Source organism: Platalea leucorodia (assembly GCF_965183815.1).
Source record: "Platalea leucorodia genome assembly, chromosome: 4".
Taxonomy (NCBI): Eukaryota; Metazoa; Chordata; class Aves; order Pelecaniformes; family Threskiornithidae; genus Platalea; species Platalea leucorodia.
The window spans coordinates 59,200,006-59,218,613 of NC_138826.1; the positions used below are offsets into that span (position 1 = coordinate 59,200,006).

The 18,608-nt window shown below is 43.2% G+C and overlaps 1 protein-coding gene across 20 annotated transcripts in view; it reads right to left on the bottom strand.

Moving 5' to 3' along the window:
* The window catches only part of CACNA1C (calcium voltage-gated channel subunit alpha1 C), a gene marked incomplete at its 5' end in the record, with an annotated part of 481,188 nt that overhangs the window by 71,540 nt on the left and 391,040 nt on the right, over positions 1-18,608 (bottom strand). For 9 of the 20 annotated variants that reach the window (XM_082309328.1, XM_082309325.1, XM_082309323.1 and 6 more), the window contains 10 exons: positions 1,468-1,626; positions 2,085-2,286; positions 3,196-3,342; positions 3,450-3,502; positions 4,200-4,307; positions 5,447-5,534; positions 7,042-7,148; positions 10,799-10,858; positions 14,522-14,651; positions 16,396-16,528. In XM_082309328.1, the coding sequence (XP_082165454.1) occupies positions 1,468-1,626; positions 2,085-2,286; positions 3,196-3,342; positions 3,450-3,502; positions 4,200-4,307; positions 5,447-5,534; positions 7,042-7,148; positions 10,799-10,858; positions 14,522-14,651; positions 16,396-16,528 (1,187 nt within the window). Of the gene's footprint in view, positions 1-1,467; positions 1,627-2,084; positions 2,287-3,195; positions 3,343-3,449; positions 3,503-4,199; positions 4,308-5,446; positions 5,535-7,041; positions 7,149-10,600; positions 10,661-10,798; positions 10,859-14,521; positions 14,652-16,395; positions 16,529-18,608 lie in introns of all 20 variants that reach the window. The other 11 variants (XM_082309322.1, XM_082309335.1, XM_082309337.1 and 8 more) reach the window with 2 other exon arrangements.

Below are 18,608 nucleotides of genomic sequence, written 5' to 3' on the forward strand. Positions count from 1 at the left end.
GAGGCTAGTTTTGAGGGGAGGCTGGGAGTGGGGCAGACTGGGATTGATCCAGCGGAAAATGTAGTGGTGGGATGCTAAGGTCAAAAGGGAAGTTGGTGTAGGAGTGCATGGAGAGTTGGACTCACAGTAAGGGACAAACCAGAGAAGGGAAAAAAGTTCAGTAGGCAATCAAATGGAAAGGGCAGAGACAGACCAGAAAGGAGGTCCTTGGAGGGGTAACTGCAGCTGGGAGTCTGTGTAGAGAGGAGAAGAGAAGGACTGGTTGAGGGGTGGGATCTGGACTGTCTGGGCCACAGACCAGGGAAGGGAGTTCCGAGACTGACTGGGTGAGGAAGAAGGATGGGTTTCAGGGAGGAGAGTGATGGGAAGACTAGCTCTTAAGCAGACAGAGTGTAGAAAGGAATGGGGCTCAAGTGGCCAAGGAAACTGGGAGTGCGGAGACAGGCTTAGCAGGTGGAGTCTGGGACTAACTGAAAATGGAAGGGAGGTGAGGGAGGCCTTGGGCAGAGACAGACTGGAAGGAACAAGCCAGGAAAGTACAGATTTAGGGAAATGTACAGAACTGTGTGTGTCTATGAGGGCCCACTTCCTGACTGAAAGGAACGTAAGACTTCTTTTTTGTAAGCTGGCTAATTAGTAAAGGTTTTGACTCCTTCCCCTTTAGTGCTGTTCCACCTGCACACGTTAATCTACTACCTCTGTTTGCTATTCTTGTAGATTCAGCTGCAAATGTTTCTTTGGTGGATTCATATTAGCTGTTTAGAAAATCTTCACATCGTAAGGAAAATGAACGCACAGCTTAGCAGGTAGTAAGGCAATCAGTAGCACCAGTAATGAAGCAAGTTAGGCAAACACCTATCAAGAAATGTTTTAGGTGGAGCTGATCCAGCCTTTAGGTGATGGGAAATGACAATATGGCCTCTAGAGGTTCTTTCTAGACAGTTTCTATGGTTCTTAACACAGAATAAAGGAGATACTAGGGCCTTCCTACCCTCTATCCCCAGTTTCCTTGATTGCCTTGTTTGCCAAAATATTTGCTCTCTACTTTTTAGCACAGAAAAGCCCAACATTTAAGATTCAGATCTCAGGTGAGTGGCAGTTCCAGGCTTATTCCTGCATTTCATAGAAGACAAGTCAGAATTGAGAAGTCACTTGTTATTATAGTGGCCACTGAATTGGTCTGTGATGTAACTGTTGGGTTTTTTCACTTGTTTGTTTTTAAGGAGTTAAAACAGAATTGTTGAAGGTGTCAGATATTAGCAGGAAGAGGAGGAGAGGCAGATTCCTCGTTTTAACTAAAAGTCACCAGGAATGAACGTGGTACAATGTTTTTTATCATGTCCCTACCCCTCTCCCTCAATACATGGTGTGAAGGTGAAAGTAGGTCTCAGCCTCTGCCATTTCTACATTTTCCCCAACAAAGTCTAATAATTTATCACCTGTAAGGTTTTCTGCTTGCTTACTTACTTGCATGGCCAGGCAGATGGTGTTCAGCAGGATCAGAACGAACATCAGGTATTCAAAATAGGTGGAGTTGACCACATACCAAACTTTGTACTGGTACTGGTTTTTAGGGATGTATCTCCGCAGGGGCCGGGCCTTCAGGGCATATTCTACACACTGGCGCTGTGAAAGAGGCAGGGTAGATTTAAAAATAAGAAACAAATTACAGAGTTTGTCAGCTACTTCCAAATATAATAAAAACACAACGTGTTTCAAGTTTTTTACTGAAATGAAAATGCTTGGTAGAAGAATTTCTTCTAGGTCATAATCTGAATGTGTATATTCTACCCGTTGAAGAGTTCCATAAGCATTTACTCTGGCCAGGCAATGCTGCCATGCTCATCTAATCTCAGTGAACCAAATGGTACAGCACACATTTTTAAGTAAATGTTGTCCCTTGAGCAAATCTTACAGCAAGATTTTTTTTATCTGACTCCTGAAAGATGGCAGTGAAGCCAGCTTAGTGTTTTATCTTGTTGGCAATCTTCTCGTGTTCCTCTCCCAATGTATGTATTTCTCTCTTAAATGCTTACTGTCAATGTATTTTCTACCTTTGGTGGCAACGAGTTGTTGTAAATTACCTGGTTTTTGTCCAGCTCACAGTTCTTGTACTCCTGTTCTCCTTGTTCCTGAAATGTGACGATGACGAAACCAACGAAGATGTTCATCATGAAGAAAGCAATGATGATGATGTAGATAATAAAGAAGATGGAGATCTCAACCCTGTGATTATAGATGGGTCCCACATCCTCCATGTGGGAATCAATGGACCTATACAGCAACCTGAAAGCAAACAGGAGCCCAATGCAGAGAAAATCTGCAACTGCCTTGAGGCCTTATAGGTGATGTTATAAAGTTTAACTTTGTGATTTTCTTTTACTTGCATCAAAATTACTTCACTCACAGATGCACAGACTTGCACTGATCTGAGTGTAAACTCTTGCAAAAGAGAAGACATGGCTCTTACTAACTTTACACATTTGAACCTGTTCAGGGGTGAAATGTTTTCACAGTTGAACAATTAAAATTTAAAACAAAAGCATGCCCTTCAGTTAACAGAAGACAAGAGAGTCTGTGTTGTTGGGAACTGAGTTTTGTGAGAAAACGGGATCTTAGTACTTTTAACATTTGTTAACACTGCTGTTGGCATCACCTGGTGACACAGTTCAGGGTCAACCTCCTGATACCCTGCATGCCCATGTCACTCTGACAGAGTGGAGCTGTGAGAGTCCTTGGCCCCTGTGACACAGACAGCACAGCCTGGTAAGACATCCCATGCCTGCCCGTACTGCAGAGATAGCACTGCTGTGTTTCATATTGCCCCGCTGGCTCCATTGCAAAACTTGCAACACCTAGCAATACGGGTAAGTGCCTGACAGGCATTTTACATGCATTTATATACATAATATTTGTAACAAATATTGCTATCACTGCTACTACTGGCAATCCTTTTTTAAGAGCTAGAGACAGTGCTGTGCACTGTTTACAAGTACAGGAACAGCAATTCCTGCAGGCCCTGAGGAATTTACAAAGTACATAATACTACAATGACTGCTGCTACTATTGCTACATTTAATGCTTTAGACTTATTTAAATACTCAGAATGGGAAAGACTATGCTCTGTGTTTGAATTTTCTCTTTTGAAATGAATGAGGACATTGCTAGTGTTGCACTGGCCCACGAAGCACTCACTCTGGCCAGCCCTCAAAGGTTGAGACAGTGAAGAGGGCCATCATGGCAGTCAAGACGTTGTCAAAGTCAAACTTGCTGTTCTCCCAGCTCCGGGGCTGTATCATTGGCTGGTTGACCTCTCCATCCTTGTATGTAATGTAGTACCCTCTGTGGATGGAGAGCAGAGAGAGAACATGGCAGAACCGCACTTCCAGTACGAGGCCCTGAGAGTGCGTGGCCAGTGAAGGGGGCAAATTGGGAAAGGTCAGACTCACCTGCATTCTGCTGCCGTCTGCTTGGAGCTATCAGTGCAGCTGTACAGCTTACCCTTGAAAAGGAAGAAAGAGGAATGAAGCTTCCTTTCCTGACAGTGCAAGGGTTAGGGCAGATCATGTAGCAAGGAGACTGCATTTACTACTTGCTTAACCAACTATGAGTATGTTTACATGCTCTTTTGCAGGTAGATGCAAACTCGATTGAGAGTTGCCTGCATCTGGCTAGTTCAGAGCGCAGGCTTCCATCTGCTTGCACAGTACTTTTATGTGTATGTCCTGAGGTACATGACCACTGAGTGCTGCAGAACAGTAGTTGTCAGAAGGGTGGTGAAGGGCAAAGAATTAAAAGCAGACATAAAGAAGTGAATGAATAACCTCCCATGATTATCCGGCATGCCCTTTCCTTTACAAGATGGGGGGCAGACAGTCTGAAAGTACCAATCCTTTAGAACAGCCCCCTTCACCTCCTGGGCACTAAGTCATGCCACAGGCTAAAAGAAGAAGGTTACTGATGTTACTGATGATTTCTTACAACTACCAATGAAGGGCAGGAATTCTGAATATGCCTGGTCCAGTTTTGGGGAACTCCTGGTAGCAGGAGCCCAGGTAACACTGACAGTGCCCCAAATGTTTTCTCTTTCACACAGAAGATTCCATCTTCCCTTCCTCAGGCTCCTTCATGCTATTTTTCTTCCCACCACGGAATACAGCTCAGTGTAATGGATGAATGAATGGGCCCAATGGTTTTACCTTAAACAACTGAACTCCAATGCAGGCAAACATGAACTGCAGCAAAGTGGTGACAATCACAATGTTTCCGATGGTTCGGATGGCGACAAACACACACTGGACCACATGCTGCAATGGAAGATAGGAACAAAAGTAACTTGCAGGATTGTTCTGAGCTGCTCTGGCTAAGGGAGAAGACCAAGACTAAAAATACAAATAAAAGAATTTCATTTAACTATTGCCCATTAAGTAACATCTCAGGAAAGGGGAGAGAGGACCAACTTGTTATGTTCCTCACTGTACTCTTAGAAGCAGGCAGAAAGGGATAGGAAAATACCAGAGATCAGCTCTCTGAAACTTCCAGCAGCACCGACTTACATAGTTGGGCACCCACAGCCCACAGGAAGGATTTTATCTAATACAGCAAGGCTATGTTAAAACAGGCTTGTAAGCCCATCTATAACCCTATCAAACTATATCATTTAACCTCAGTGGTGATGCTGGGCCACCCTGCTGGAAAGCAGCTTGGCAGAAAAGGACCTGGGGATCCTGGTGGACACCAAGTTGAACATGAGCCCTCGCTGCAAAGGCGGCAAATGGTATCCTGGGCTGTATTAGGCAAAGTACTTCCAGCAGGTTGAGGGAGGTGATCCTTCCCCTCTACTCAGCACTGGTGAGGCCACACCTGGAGTACTAGGTCCAGTTCTGGGCTCCTCAGTACAAGAGAGCCATGGATGTACTGGAGGAAGTCCAGTGAAGGGCCACACAGATGATTAAGGGACTGGAGCATCCTGAGAGAGCTGGGACTGTTTAGTCTATAGAAGAGAAGGCTTGAGGGAATCTTGTGTCAATGTATATAAATACCTGAAGGGAGCGTGCAAAGAAGACAGAGCCAGGCTCTTTTCAGTGGTGCCCACTGACAGGACAAGAGGCAACAGGCTCAAACTGAAACACAGGAGGTTCATCTGAACATCGGGAAACACTTTTTTACTGTGAGGGTGACTGAGCACTGGCACAGCTTGCCCAGAGAGGTTGTGGTGTCTCCCTCCTTGGATATATTCAAAAGCCACCTGGACATGGTCCTGGGCAACCTGCTCTCTGTGGCCTTGCTTGAGCAGGGTTGTTGAACAAGACAACCTCCAGAGGTCCCTTCCAACCTTAATCATTCTGTGATTCTGCTGAAACACTACTTGAACCATTGAAAAAGTCCTTGTAGCTTGAAATAGCTTGACTTTATATTTTTCAGAATGTATTATGAATCCTCTAACCTTTAGTCCTTTGGCTCTGTTGATGGCCCTCAGTGGTCTAAGCACTCGCAGAACACGCAGAATCTTCACCACATTGATGGCACTGGACCTGAAAGAAAGTATCGGAAGGTTTGAGAGATACCACAATATAGGGGGTGTGCTGCAAGGGCAGATGAATTTCACCCACTCTTTCTTGTTTGAAATCCTACATAGCCTTAGACTGCTTAGGATAGTTAGAGAGTCAACAATTTGCTACGGCACTTCAGGGGTAAGGAACTACTCTCTAATGTTATCTTCATAGGCCTTGCTTCCTGCTCTGGGCAGGCTCAGTATTACATTCTCCTGGCTTTCACCATCTTTCCTGTATTAATGAAGGGAATGGAACATGGGCAGGTTATTTTTTTAAGCAGGGCAAGCTGCCAAATACTCTGTAGATATATAATGGAAATTGTGCCAAGACGTAGTCATCACAAGACATTTTCAGATAAGGGTCAAAGAAGCACTTCACTGAAATATTCACAGCAGAGTGGAAACTCCAGGTGACTCCAGCATTAAAGGTATACTCTCCACCTGGACTTTGATCCTGCAATGTGTTTGACCTCTGATCCCACAAATCAATTAAGTGTGTACATAAATTTAAGGATGTGGAAACTCCTACTGAATTGATTAAGATGACTTATGTACTTAATTTTAAGTACTGAACACAACTATCTACTACAACAGAGCTCTCTGCATCTTCCAAGACTAAAACCCTGGCTGAAAGTCTTCTCCATGCTGTATGACGTCAAGCCGTCCCACTGATTTTGGGAACAGTTTTTTTGCTAACATATTAAGAGTCTGGTTAGTTCTGTAAAAAAGAAACAGCAGGTCAAAATGAGCACTGTGCCATTCTTAAGATCTTGACTGAAAGCCCAATGGACCTGACAAATTGTTCTGCTTGACTTAGCTCTGGAACATAACATACATGAGCTGCTAAACTTTAATGGGAACAATTGGGAGCTTATTTCTTATCAGATGCTATACTATTTAGGAGACTCCTCATCCAACACATTGAGTTCCACATATTCAAGTAAATCTATAAATTTATTAAGCAAATTAACAGATCAAGCAACACAAAGTGGCACGACAGGAGCAGGATCAACTATCACTGCCACCAATACTCTGCAGTTTCTCACACAGCTCTTCAAGTGCTTGATGGGCTTCCATTGACCAAGACCCACAACATCTTAGGAAGCAGCAAAACATTACCATTTCATTTTCCAAAGACCTTATGAGAGCTCTAGGAGGGAACAGTAAGTCACTTAACTGTCCTGGACTGATACAGTGAATCAGAGAGCTTGGAATAAAGCTAAGTGTCATGATTCCCAATGAACCAAGTTTCTTGTTCTCATTTGCTCTTTCTGGAAGATCCCCCCCTCGAGGTCACTACTGTAGCATTTCCCAATTATTTCCTCCCCTCTTGAGGATGAATTTTAATGGTCTTGAATAATTTGAGAAAAATACCTCCAGGCTCATAAGAAAAATCTTACCCAGATAAGACAATGAGACTGAGGTATCACCTCCCAACCCGGCCCTACAATCCCAAAAAAACAGCCAGTTGAAAATAGCTCACTCACTGGATCCCAAAAGAGATGAGAGAAACGCTGACCACCAGCAGGTCTAAGATGTTGAAATAGTTTCTGCAGAAGGAGCCTTTATGGAGGAAAGCCCCGTATGCGGTCATCTGCAGGAAGGCACATGAAGACACAAGCACACTTTGCCATTAGCATGTGTTCAGGAACCAAACCCATCTGGTTATGCTCAGAGCATATAATTGGGGAGGGGCAGTATTTCTAACATAGCAGGCAATTTACCCCCAGACCCCAAAGGAGAAGTTGAGTCCCCATTGAAAGAAAAGAGAGTGAAGAAGACAGTAAGATAACTATGAAAGACTAGGGAAAGCCAATACTAGGTTCAGTGAGAAAAATACGCACTTTGAGTGTATAGAGCACATAACTTTTAGAATCAGCAAAGCAGCAGAATGACTGCTTGCAAAAACTGCTCTTTGCAATCATCTGCTTTTCCCTTTTTCTTCAATGGCAGAGGACTTTTGTGAATATGACGCTTTTATTATATAAAGGCCTCTTTAGCTAAATTGAATTAAAAATATATTAAAAAAAAGGCCCCTTTTGTAATGTTTTTCAGTGCTTAGACCAGCTGCCATGGACAGTTGAGCTCTCTTCCCTCCATGAAGAAAAACCAGAATTCTTCAGGGATTTGATGGTTTAGAGCTGAACTGAAGCACCAGGAGGAAGCTCTGCTCTCTTTAGTTTGCTCCTTCTGTTCAGCTCAATTCTCTAGCCCTTTTCCTACCCCTATCCAGCTTCCTCCATTTTTATTCTAGAAGCAGTTGCATTTTCCCCAGCCCAAGGTAAGATTCCACAAGACCGAGTGGTTTCTTTGTGGAGGTAATCATTATGAACATCACCCAGTAGAGGAAGGGAAAGATTTTACATATTTTACAAGGGACTCTCTGCCCCTTCTGGGTATGAAGGAGTACTGAATACCTGCTGGTGTTGGGGAGGATGTCACAGCTCCAGGATTGGATTAAGTGACAGTGTAAACAGAAATGGGTCTCAGCCACAATGTCAGACCTAAACACTTCTGAGCTCAGAATTTGAATTTTAGACTGAGCTCAGTTACAGAATGTGACTAAATGAGTCTGGCGTGGTTACAGAGTGTGAGGTGATGGGGGTGTTTGTACCACCTACCTTAGACTCGGTGAGCGATCTAAAGTAGCTGCTTTGAAGAAACCCCATCCCCACGAATGCTAATCTCCCTCCATTACCTGGGTTAGGAACACAGGCTTCTAAATTTGGTCCTCCGTATCTCATATAAGTTAGATGTCTAACATAACTTGAAGCAGACTCCATGAGACTGTTACTCAATGATGAGCTCTAGCCAGACTCCCAGCTGAGAAGTGTGGACTAAAAATTCAAACTGGAGTTTTCTAGCTCGCGCTAATAGTTCAGGATGGCATACCTGCTAGTGGTTTCAGCCATGCCTACCTGTGACAACTTTATTCAGAGGAGGGTGGAAAGGCACATGGTATATTAGATTATTGTTTTCACCAAACATCCATGACATCAGGGAACTGACTGTCAGTCAGTCAGACAGAACTTAGAAGGGGAGGAAGTATAAACTCTGGTCTTGGCTTAGAATTTATACTCATAGACACATTCAATTAGGGAAGGGGGGAGGGGTTCTTGCCATAACAAAGGTGGTAAAAGTGCCCTTTACTGGTTAGATTTTGTATGGCAATCTTGAAAGAAAGGAGACACCATTGAAATCAGGAGGGGAAGCTCTGCTGAGTCTAAGTTCTATACAAACTGTGGTTTTCTCAAGCCTGTTGAGAGATTTTGTTATCTCAGAAGAGACTCTCAAAGAGTGTATAATCTATGCCTGCCTCCCATCTGGGGCATTGAACAAGCTTTTAAGATGCCAGTTAAAAAAACCTGGTGGTCACCTTGCTAACATTCACCAGACTCCACCATGGCAGTGTGAGGCTTGCAGCTGTCATCAGCAACATGAGGGCAGATGAACCTTGTTTCTCTACAGCCTTGAATGGCCATTTATTCTTTTGTTTCTTACCATTTACACTAACTTTGCTGTTATGCAAAACATTGTGCGCAGTGCAAGGCAGCAGAGAAACACGCCCTGAAAAACCAAGCAACTTGTGAGGCAGGAACTGACAGGGTAAGAACAGAAGAATTTCTTAAAACATTTGTAGGCCTTGCACTCTTCTCCCACTTGAACCCAGAGAATATCCAGGGGTGTTGACATAAATCCACTGAAGTTAACAGGAGGACATCGGGAAGGCTCAGGTACTATGCAGTACACTCCCCTGATGAAAACAAAACAATATGCCAATGGGTTGGGTTAGGTTCTGCTTCCACTGAAGTCATTACGAGTGTTACCGTTTGCTTCAGCGGGAGCAGAATTAGTAATTGCAAGTTCAAACAAGTGCCTTGAACTATAGTTTTATTGTTAAATGTTGCTGTTGAGATGTTTTCCTTTTTTGACAGGCCTTTTTGATCAGCCATTTGGTATGTGCACGTTCAGATTTATTGTGTAAACATAGATGCACACTGCACAGAAGAGTAAAACGTACACCTCTGTGGAGAACATTATGGCTTTGGTGATTTTAAGTCATATCAGAAAGCACATTTCTCTACAAAAATATGCAGGGGCCACCCTGCTTGCCAGCCTTCAGCACTGATACTGTTATTAGGGTCTTGAGCTGTGAGATTTGAGCAACTCTAAGGTACTGCCTGCCAGCACTTAGAACTAGCTTGCTGAGAAAAAAATCCAAGCTGCCAAGTGAACCTAGCATTTACAAAGCCAGAACTTTGCTCAATTACTGTTATTTAAATTATTAGCCTACCAATTTGGGAAAATTAGAGTTAAGAACAAGGCAGCCTATTTTTATTTTCTTCAGAGCTAAACCATTCTCCTGCACATTTCCCTTGGTATAGAGCATGTTCCTGGGAAACGGGAAGCTGGGTTTCAAACAGGCGATGCAGCAATTCTCATTCGCAGCTACAGTCCTTGGTATTTCAGTGATTTGTACTCTTGGTTACCTCTCCACACGTAAAAAGTGAGCTTCTGCACTGCGGTCCCTGTCTCCTACTTGACTGTGCACCCTGTAACCTTACAGAAGTCATCGGCCGCCCTCTGGCCCAGCCTCATGACTTGTGCAGAACAGAGACCTTCTCTTTGGGTTGTAGCACGTGTAAGGGGAGGTGTATGTGCTCAGGGTTCCTTGCACAGCAAACAAATCCTCTTTTGGAAAGACTGGCCAGGGCAGAGAGAGAAATTTATGGGGTGATGGCCTTTTTCTTGGTCCCCTCTTACTTTTTCCCTACAGGATCATCCCTTCATTGCAAATCTCCTAAAAAGCATTGTTTTGATATAGGCTCTGAATTACAAGTTTGACTATCAAAATTTCACAGAAGACTTTTTAAGCAACTACCAAAACGATAAAATGAAAAGATAAACAATCCCTTGTGTTGAGATAATAATGGGTTAAAAAAAAAACAGAAAAAGAGAGTGATAGAGAGAAAGACAGGAAAAGAGAGAGAGAGAGAAAGAAAGAGAAAGAAAGGAGAAAACAAGTGTATTGCTCAGATTGGTTACCTTAAGAATAATTTCTAATGTAAAGATACTAGTGAAGACATAGTCTGCATTGCCTAGGATCTGAAAAATAAGCACAATCGGGTTAGTGGTACTGAATGTGACCCAGGAACAAACAGGCGTGTGTGTGTTAGCAACAGATAGTGGCAGAAAACTAGTAAGCTTGTGAACACGTTATGGTAGAGAAGATGGGCACTTTACCTTCAGAGCAATTTCAATGGTGAAAATGACAGTAAAAACTATATCAAAATAAAAGAGAATCTGTAAAAACAAAAGGGAATAGGAGCAGGGAGGGTAGACCAGTGACTGATCACTTGAATGGGAAATCACAGTTCAAAATCAAATACATATGCCTTTTAACAAGGGAACAAGGAGGACTATATAGGAAATGGTTTTGTAACAACGTCCTGTTGAATGCAATGAAGGTACTGGCGCAGAGGACAAGAAGCACATTACATGAAATCTTTTCCGAGTTACAATCCCATGAGAGCTCTAGAGGCAAAATAACCTTTTGGTTGTTGTTGTAGGATTTTCTTCAGCTTTTTTTTTTTTTTTTTAAATCTGATAAAGAACAGACAATTAAAGGGTTTTCCCAAATAGACTTCCAAACTGAGAATACAAGGATGCCTGGTCTCTCAGTGGAAAACATGAGATTCCTTCTTATTAACTTATATTCTGGCTTGTCTGTGCCTCTTGCAAAGGAAGAAAAGCAAACTGCAAATTCATGCTCTAGCACTTTTTTTTCTCTATCCTGATTTGGCTTGGATTAGGATGAATAACAAAGACTCTGCCAATTGAACAGAATCCCGGCTCTTGTATTGCAACCATAATTTAGTCGTGTGCTAAAGGTGCCTAATTTCAATCTTGCATCTTTCTATTGGCATCCTGGATAACAGGCAAGCTGAAACACTCATCATTCCCATGAACTTAGACCTAGTGATGGGGATACTGCTGGCATGCATAGCAGGCCACAAAAAGTGGCCCTAGAGTGTCACAGAAGGCAACAGCAAGTCTGGAAGCGTAAAGTGATTTTCAAAGTAACAGCATCAATGACAGAAACATCTTTCGATCAGTTGACATCCCACAAAAGCAAATGGGAACTTTCTCATTGACTAACAGGACCAGAATTGAACTCTTTGTTTCCAATGTATTCCAGTATCCCAAGCCATTTTAGTGTTATCTACACTACAAATGGTGAAAATCAAAAGTATCATGCCCTTGGATTACTGTTCTTTTAGCTTAACCAAGTTCTAAACCGGAAGGTCAATATATGGAAGCTGTAGAAAACTGATCATTTGTGAAATTTAAATCTTTACTGCTAAAACACTAATAAACATACAGCAGTAAACTGTCCTCTCCCATCCCACAGGTGTTTATTGTATCTCAATGCCCGTACCCTAACTCAGATTTATAGGTGGCTAGATTCTGACAGCATGGTATGCCATGGGCAGTGGGGTAGCTACTGCAAACTACAGGGTTATTTTAGATTGCACTGTTTAAGCATGATCCAAATCTGGACTGATTTGCAGACACTGAATGTCAAATAGGGGGATGTATCACTTACTGCTACTGTGTAACTTAAAATTCTTCAGGTCATTGCTCAATTTTTGACCCCAAGTTGTTCTCGCTTCTTCAAGGCTGTCTTGGGCTCTATCAATTTTTGCAACTTAGAGAATTCAAAAAGGGCCATTTCAAGGATGGACAGATCTCAATTGCATCCTATATTAATTTACACACATTATAACTGGAAATGTCCCCTTGCATTGCTGCCTTGTAGGTCCTGACATTTGGTTATTATATCAATGGAATAATTTTATAATCAATGGGTCAGATTCATGGGTACTCTCAGGCTGCTTTGCATGACTCCACCAACATAAAGCAGCCATAAACTTGATTAAAGTAGATGATTAAGCTGTACCTGCAGCTACTTTACATCACGAGAGCACTGCAAAGCAGCTAGAGCATACTGGTGAATCTGGCCCCAAAGCTGCAGCTAGTAAAGACATCTCTTATAGATGAAATCATGCTTAATGAAAATGATCACTGCTCCACCTGTGCAGGCAGTATCATTTATCAGTAGGCATATTTATTATTATCTAAATATGAATTTACTCTAGAATATATTAAAATGAATGAGCACCTTGCCAAGGTGCAAACAGGAGAATGTTGTGAGCGCATGAAGTCTTAGGACTTGCTTGGGCTTTAAAAGCTGTTTGATCAGGCTGGGGAGGCACTTCAAAAAAACTTGCTGCCTGAGCCCTGTGTGACACAAGACAGACAAAGACGCAGCTGCTAGCCCACCCCGGAATAGAAGCAGCCTCCAAGTCTCTTTGCTAGCCCATGCTAGAGGGTGTTCTTTCTGTTTCTGTCTTCCTGCCCTGGACAGTTTGTGTCAACAGCAGCACTAGTCTGCACGAGTCCTTGAGCACAGGTTAATGCCTGATTATATTGTCCCAGAGGGAAGGTAAAGGCAGTTGGTTTGCTTTCAGCTTGGTTTCTTTCTTTCCCTCCCAGGCCTCTGTGTGGGCACAGGACAGGACACAATCTTACTGTTCTACTGTCAAAGTGTAAAGGCAGACCACATTTGCAACCCAAACATCTTGTCTGTGTCCCCTTGTATGATACATTTTAAACATCTGTACCTGCAAAAATTAAACACAGATTTTCATGCAGCATCAGTGGCTTCAAATACACAAGACAACAATTTGCTCCAAACCTTCAGCTCTTTTATCCAGGACAACCAGCTTTGACTACTTTTTTTTCTCATTTAAATGTCTCTGCTGCAGATTCTGCAGCAGCTTCCGTGGCATGTCAGAAGCCCATATACCAGCTGACATCATGCTGCAGTGCTAATACATATTGACATATGTTTATCCCTACATGGTGGGCACACTCAGCCGTGTACTAGTGGGTCATTGGAGGCACAGGTTTGACTATTATTTAGCACCCTACTTCAGGACAAAATGGAAAGCAGCTCTGAGATAAGCTCAGGAATAAACCTCCATTAACACCTTCTCTGCATGCACATATGTGTTTAAATGCATGCTCGGGTCAGGATATTTCAGGGAGGTAGAACACTGAGCATTAAATTAAGGTTTTATTATTAAACAACAAAAAAAAAATTGTCCCACTCTTTAAGCCTAGCAAGCTCTTCCAGCATAATGGCACCAAAATGCCATTGCAGACAGCAGAGATCAGAAGTCTCACATATGACTACTGACTCTTCTGATTTCTGCAATGACCCCAGATTAATGGAAACAATCACTGGCAAAGTTAAGGGAGCACTGAACGTTTCAAAAGGCTAATCAGAATGGTCAGGAAAGAAGGTGAGAATGTATCTCCATGCTGAATGCCTTCCTCTTCTCCCCCCAGGCTGGTGAGGAGAGGAGCACAGCATATTTTCTGAGGATTATCTCAAATTTAATGATAGCTTTGCAGCTTACATTCAAATAGCCTGATTCTAACCTTGATGACACCAATTTCCCCCAGAGTGACTGCATCAAACTCAAGAATGTTACTCCTGATTTACACCAGCGTGAACAAAGCAAAAATCAGGCCCTGAACTTTTTAGTTCAAAAGAAAGCACGCGGCAGGAGAACCTGCAAATAATTAGAATTATCTGTATTCCAATCAATATTTCTACAGACCATTTCTAATGCCTTAATCCCAGGGAACAATAATTTCGCTTCAGCCTCCTGTCCTTCCTTCCCCTGCACACACTTCTGAAATGAATTAGAGGCCAAATTCTGCACCGACTCATGTTCCCTGCAAAGCCCAATGATTTCACACGCAGCCTACAAAAGCACAAATCAGGGAAGAGAGTCACTCCCAAAGCCTCTGATGCAGTCTCTTCTGCCTTTCCTGACTTCAACTCATGATCTGTTTGTACCACACACAGCGAGGGAAGGAGGATGGGAAGCATACTTGGTTCCTAAAGGAGAGGTGTCGGACGGGGTCCTCAGCTGCCAGGGAGATGCTGCTGAGCAAGATGAAAAATAGGATCAGGTTGGTGAAAATGTTATCGTTAACGATTCGATGGCAGTGGACACGAAACCTGCAAGAGAGAGGAGAGGAATAACTTTATCTCTCAGAAAACAGCAAGACCTGGGAAAAATTCCCCCCTCCTTTTTTGCCAGCAGGACTGGCCCCGGAGGACTGTTCTGCAGAGCAGCTTCCCTCTGCCTCAGCAGCAGGGAGATCGATGGGCCCAGGCAGCTGTGCTTGGCCCTGCTGGGTGCTGGGCAGCCTTGGCTCTCCACGTCATGCAGTGATGCACACAGAGTGATCGGCTGCCTGCAGGACTCACGCTTGGTGCGTTTGAATGGAGAACAGTCACTCCCTCGTGACAGAGCCTTTTGTGATTTAGATGTGGTCTGAAACCTGCCAACCCAAAATTATATCCCTTGCTTTCATTCACAGAACCATTGCCCATTCATTTAGGGGGAAAAGCAGTAGAAACAGGCTCCGGGGTGGCCGATGTCTTTTTGAGCTGGGACTGGAGTGTCACTGAGCAGGAGTAATGTGGGAGCTACCTTGCTAACAGCACACAGATCTGGCCAAATGGATATAGGGCATGCTGGCATTTGCAAAGGGCTTCTGGGAGGACATCGTGCCATGCAGGGCATCTGCTAAACATCACTGTAATATAAAGCGCTTGGTGCTCTTAGTGGGAAACTAGCAAGTAAACAAGTAGCAGTCTCCCATCAACAGCAGTATATTTACTGGAGACCATTACAGCACCTTCCATACACTGGTATCAGGATACGAGGAGTTAAACCTCATAACAGTCCTATGCATAATTCTAGAGGCACTTCATTAATCTATTTAGCTCTACTTTTGGCTGTTAAGCCTCCAAGCCACTATTACAGCAATTTTACAGATGATTGCAGAGGTTAATTTACTTCTTCAACAAGCGACAGTGGGTGGGTGGCAAAGCTGGCATTAGAGTCCATGAGTCCCAATTATCATCAGTCCCTCCCTGTTGCACATACCCAAGGAGGAGTGGCACTAGCCCTGCTGTGGAAAGACTGTCTCTGAATTCAGATGTACTTTTAGAGCCCTGCCTTACTTTGGGGCTGTGTTTGGAGGCCAATTCCCCAATGCGGGGGATACATGGTATTGCACAGACCACCGGGCAGTGAGCTCACTTCTGCACCCTTGGGAAGATATATTCCCCTGTGTCATAGCTCAGCCTGCCACTCACAGTATTGGTCTCGCACATCCGTGTTGGAAAGACAGGTAGGGCAATGTGAAGCCACACTGCAGGAGCCAAAGGGAAAAGTGTGAGAGAAGAATTAATCTTCTCAGTCTCCCCTCAGAGCTATGGACTCTCATCCTCCTCCCTTTTCTTGTATGCTTGTCCTTGACGCGTAAGAATGAGCAGAGACACGTGAACTCCCTACTGGGAGTGGATTTTGAGCAGCCATTAGGACAGGAAGCTCCTACCTCACGCTTGACTGATTGCATGATGGCTTGCTTGCCATTTGGACCTGAATATGTTGGGGAATTCCAATTACTGACTTGCCTCCAAGTCCCTTATTTCTGAAGCTTTCATGATTTGTGTCTTCAATCAGCCTTGCAGGTGCCATGAACTCCCACTGAATATTGTTAGGGGGTTCCCTACAGTTGTGCTTTCATGAGGATTTCATGCCAGGGCCTTTAAAGGAGTGACCGGTCAAAGGAGGTCTCTGATATGAACTGCTGGAAGGGAGCTCTACACCACATAACCTTTGGGGCCCAGCATGGAAGGGGTACCTGCTCTTCGCCTCCTTGTTCCAGCTAAGCAGTCTCTTAAATACCTGTTGTTAGGACTGAAGATGAAAAAAGCACTGGCATCAGGCATGGGCACAGCCTTTTCCTTGAGGTGCAGCTCAGACATTGGGCGAGGCCGAGGGCCGACAGGCATCTCAGGTTCTTCCTCATCTTCCTCTGCTGCAAGAAGCATTTTTGTCTTTTAATGCAAAACACAACCCGTTCTGAAGTGCTGGGGCATTTGTCGCTGTCATAACTAGAACTAAAAACTAAGAATTATTGAAATAGGATGATGAAAGCTTGAGGTTCCTTGTCCACTTCCTTTCTCCAAGGCAGCATCCACTGCCCAGTGCTTGCCCTGGCAGACATTGATCTAGTCTCTCTGTAAAACCATTAATGCTGTACATGCACAATATCCTCACAACGGTCTCCTCAGATGGTTCACTGTCCCTTCTGCAAAAAACGCTTCTTCTAATGACTGACTTGAACCTTTCTTGCTATGGTCTAAATCCATTACCTATTCTCATATTTTCCATGGACACAGAAAACAGAGAATTCCCTTCCTCTTGCAGAAGGCTTTTACATACTTGAGAACCGTTATCATGCCTCTGCGAGGATTTCTGGTTTCTAGAGCAAAACGACAACAGTCTTTCCTGAGGTGCTGTGTTCCTTAGGTCTCTGATCATTCTCACTACTTTCCTTCAGTATTAACTGCAGGATTAACCTGCAGTTGAGTTTCTACTGGTGCAGTGGAGAGCTGGATTACTTCTTATATTTTATAATACTATCTTCCTGTTTAAATGTCCTTCATAGGCACTTCTTTTCATTACACTCTGGCATTAATTTGCCATCAGGTTCTGATGTGCACAAAGCACAGATTATTTACCACAGAACGGCTGCCTAGCCTGTCACTCCCCTCTTTGCATTTGTGCTGCTGATTATTCCCAAGAGTGGCACTTTGACTTCATCCTTATGGAACTGCATCTTATTTTCTTCAGACCATTCCTCCAGTTCATCAAGATCTGCTTTCCTCCTCTTTGGAAGGCTCTCCATAGAGCCACTGCCACATCTGGGATTGTGTCTGGATGAGCGCATGTATGCTCCAGAGCAAACATGGAACATGGCCACTTTGACTTACACCAATCAGAAATTCTTAAAATTGTCCCCTTTCATAATTCAGTGGGGGGAAGATTGAAAAGGTACAAGGAACAAGGCTGACACTCTTGAACCTGATGCCTGTGGAGCAGATCTCCAGGCACTGTGCAGATCAGTGAGCACCCTCAAGGAATAAAACACAGAGATGCGGGCTAAGCAGTATGTGAAAGAGAACCTTCCACCTTTGAGGATTTCTTCTACCTGCTGAAGTCAGATGCTGTTTTGTAAATGACATGATAGGATTTTGCTATTTTAAAGATCCCAATCCTCTCACTTAATCAGCAAGACAGGAGAAAATATTTTAAGAAAGGAGCCTGACAGGTTAGATGCAACTGATTCATCTTCCAGCCAATGCAAAGGAGGAAACTCTAATTAAAAGGTTTATCTTGAGTCCATAAAGTGAGGTAAATTCCAGAAAGAGCCTGTTCCTTTAGGGTCAGGTACTGTACTCGATCTGGTAATGGACACATCAGAAAGAACAGATGAATCAGCACAGATCCTAATCTAGATGTCAGAGACAGGAGAAAAGTGGCCTTTTCAATGCATGCCATTATTGCATGCAAATAGGATTCTTTCTTTACACTTCTAGTAGCAAGAGTTCAGCTCAAATTCACTTCATAGATTTTTGGATAGATGTTTAGCTGGTACATAGAGCTTGTACTTTTTAAGGCAGTCTATTTTTTAACAGCTCAATTTTATGTTGTAATATACTTTATAATGCTCTTTCTACAGGCTTTATTAGTTAAAGAAACATTCTTTCAGAAGTACTTTTATGCATAGTACTTGTAAAACTGGTGTTAATGCTCATATTTATATAATATTACAATACTTTGCACTTGCACCTTTTATCTACAGATTTCAGAGTGGGCTGACAACGAGCGAGGTAAAGAAATTATTTTTCTTCTTTAACAGTCCAGAATACCGATGCCCATGATCACATAGGATATTTGAGAGAGTGAGTACTAGTATGCTGAATAGTATTCTGAGTCCCTGCTCTGTGCCTTCACTATTAGATCATTCTTTTTCTTTTACTTGGAGGAATGCTTAATAAAACACTTTTAAATGGGTATGGAGCAACGTCTCAGGAAAACGGACTCCTAGCAGA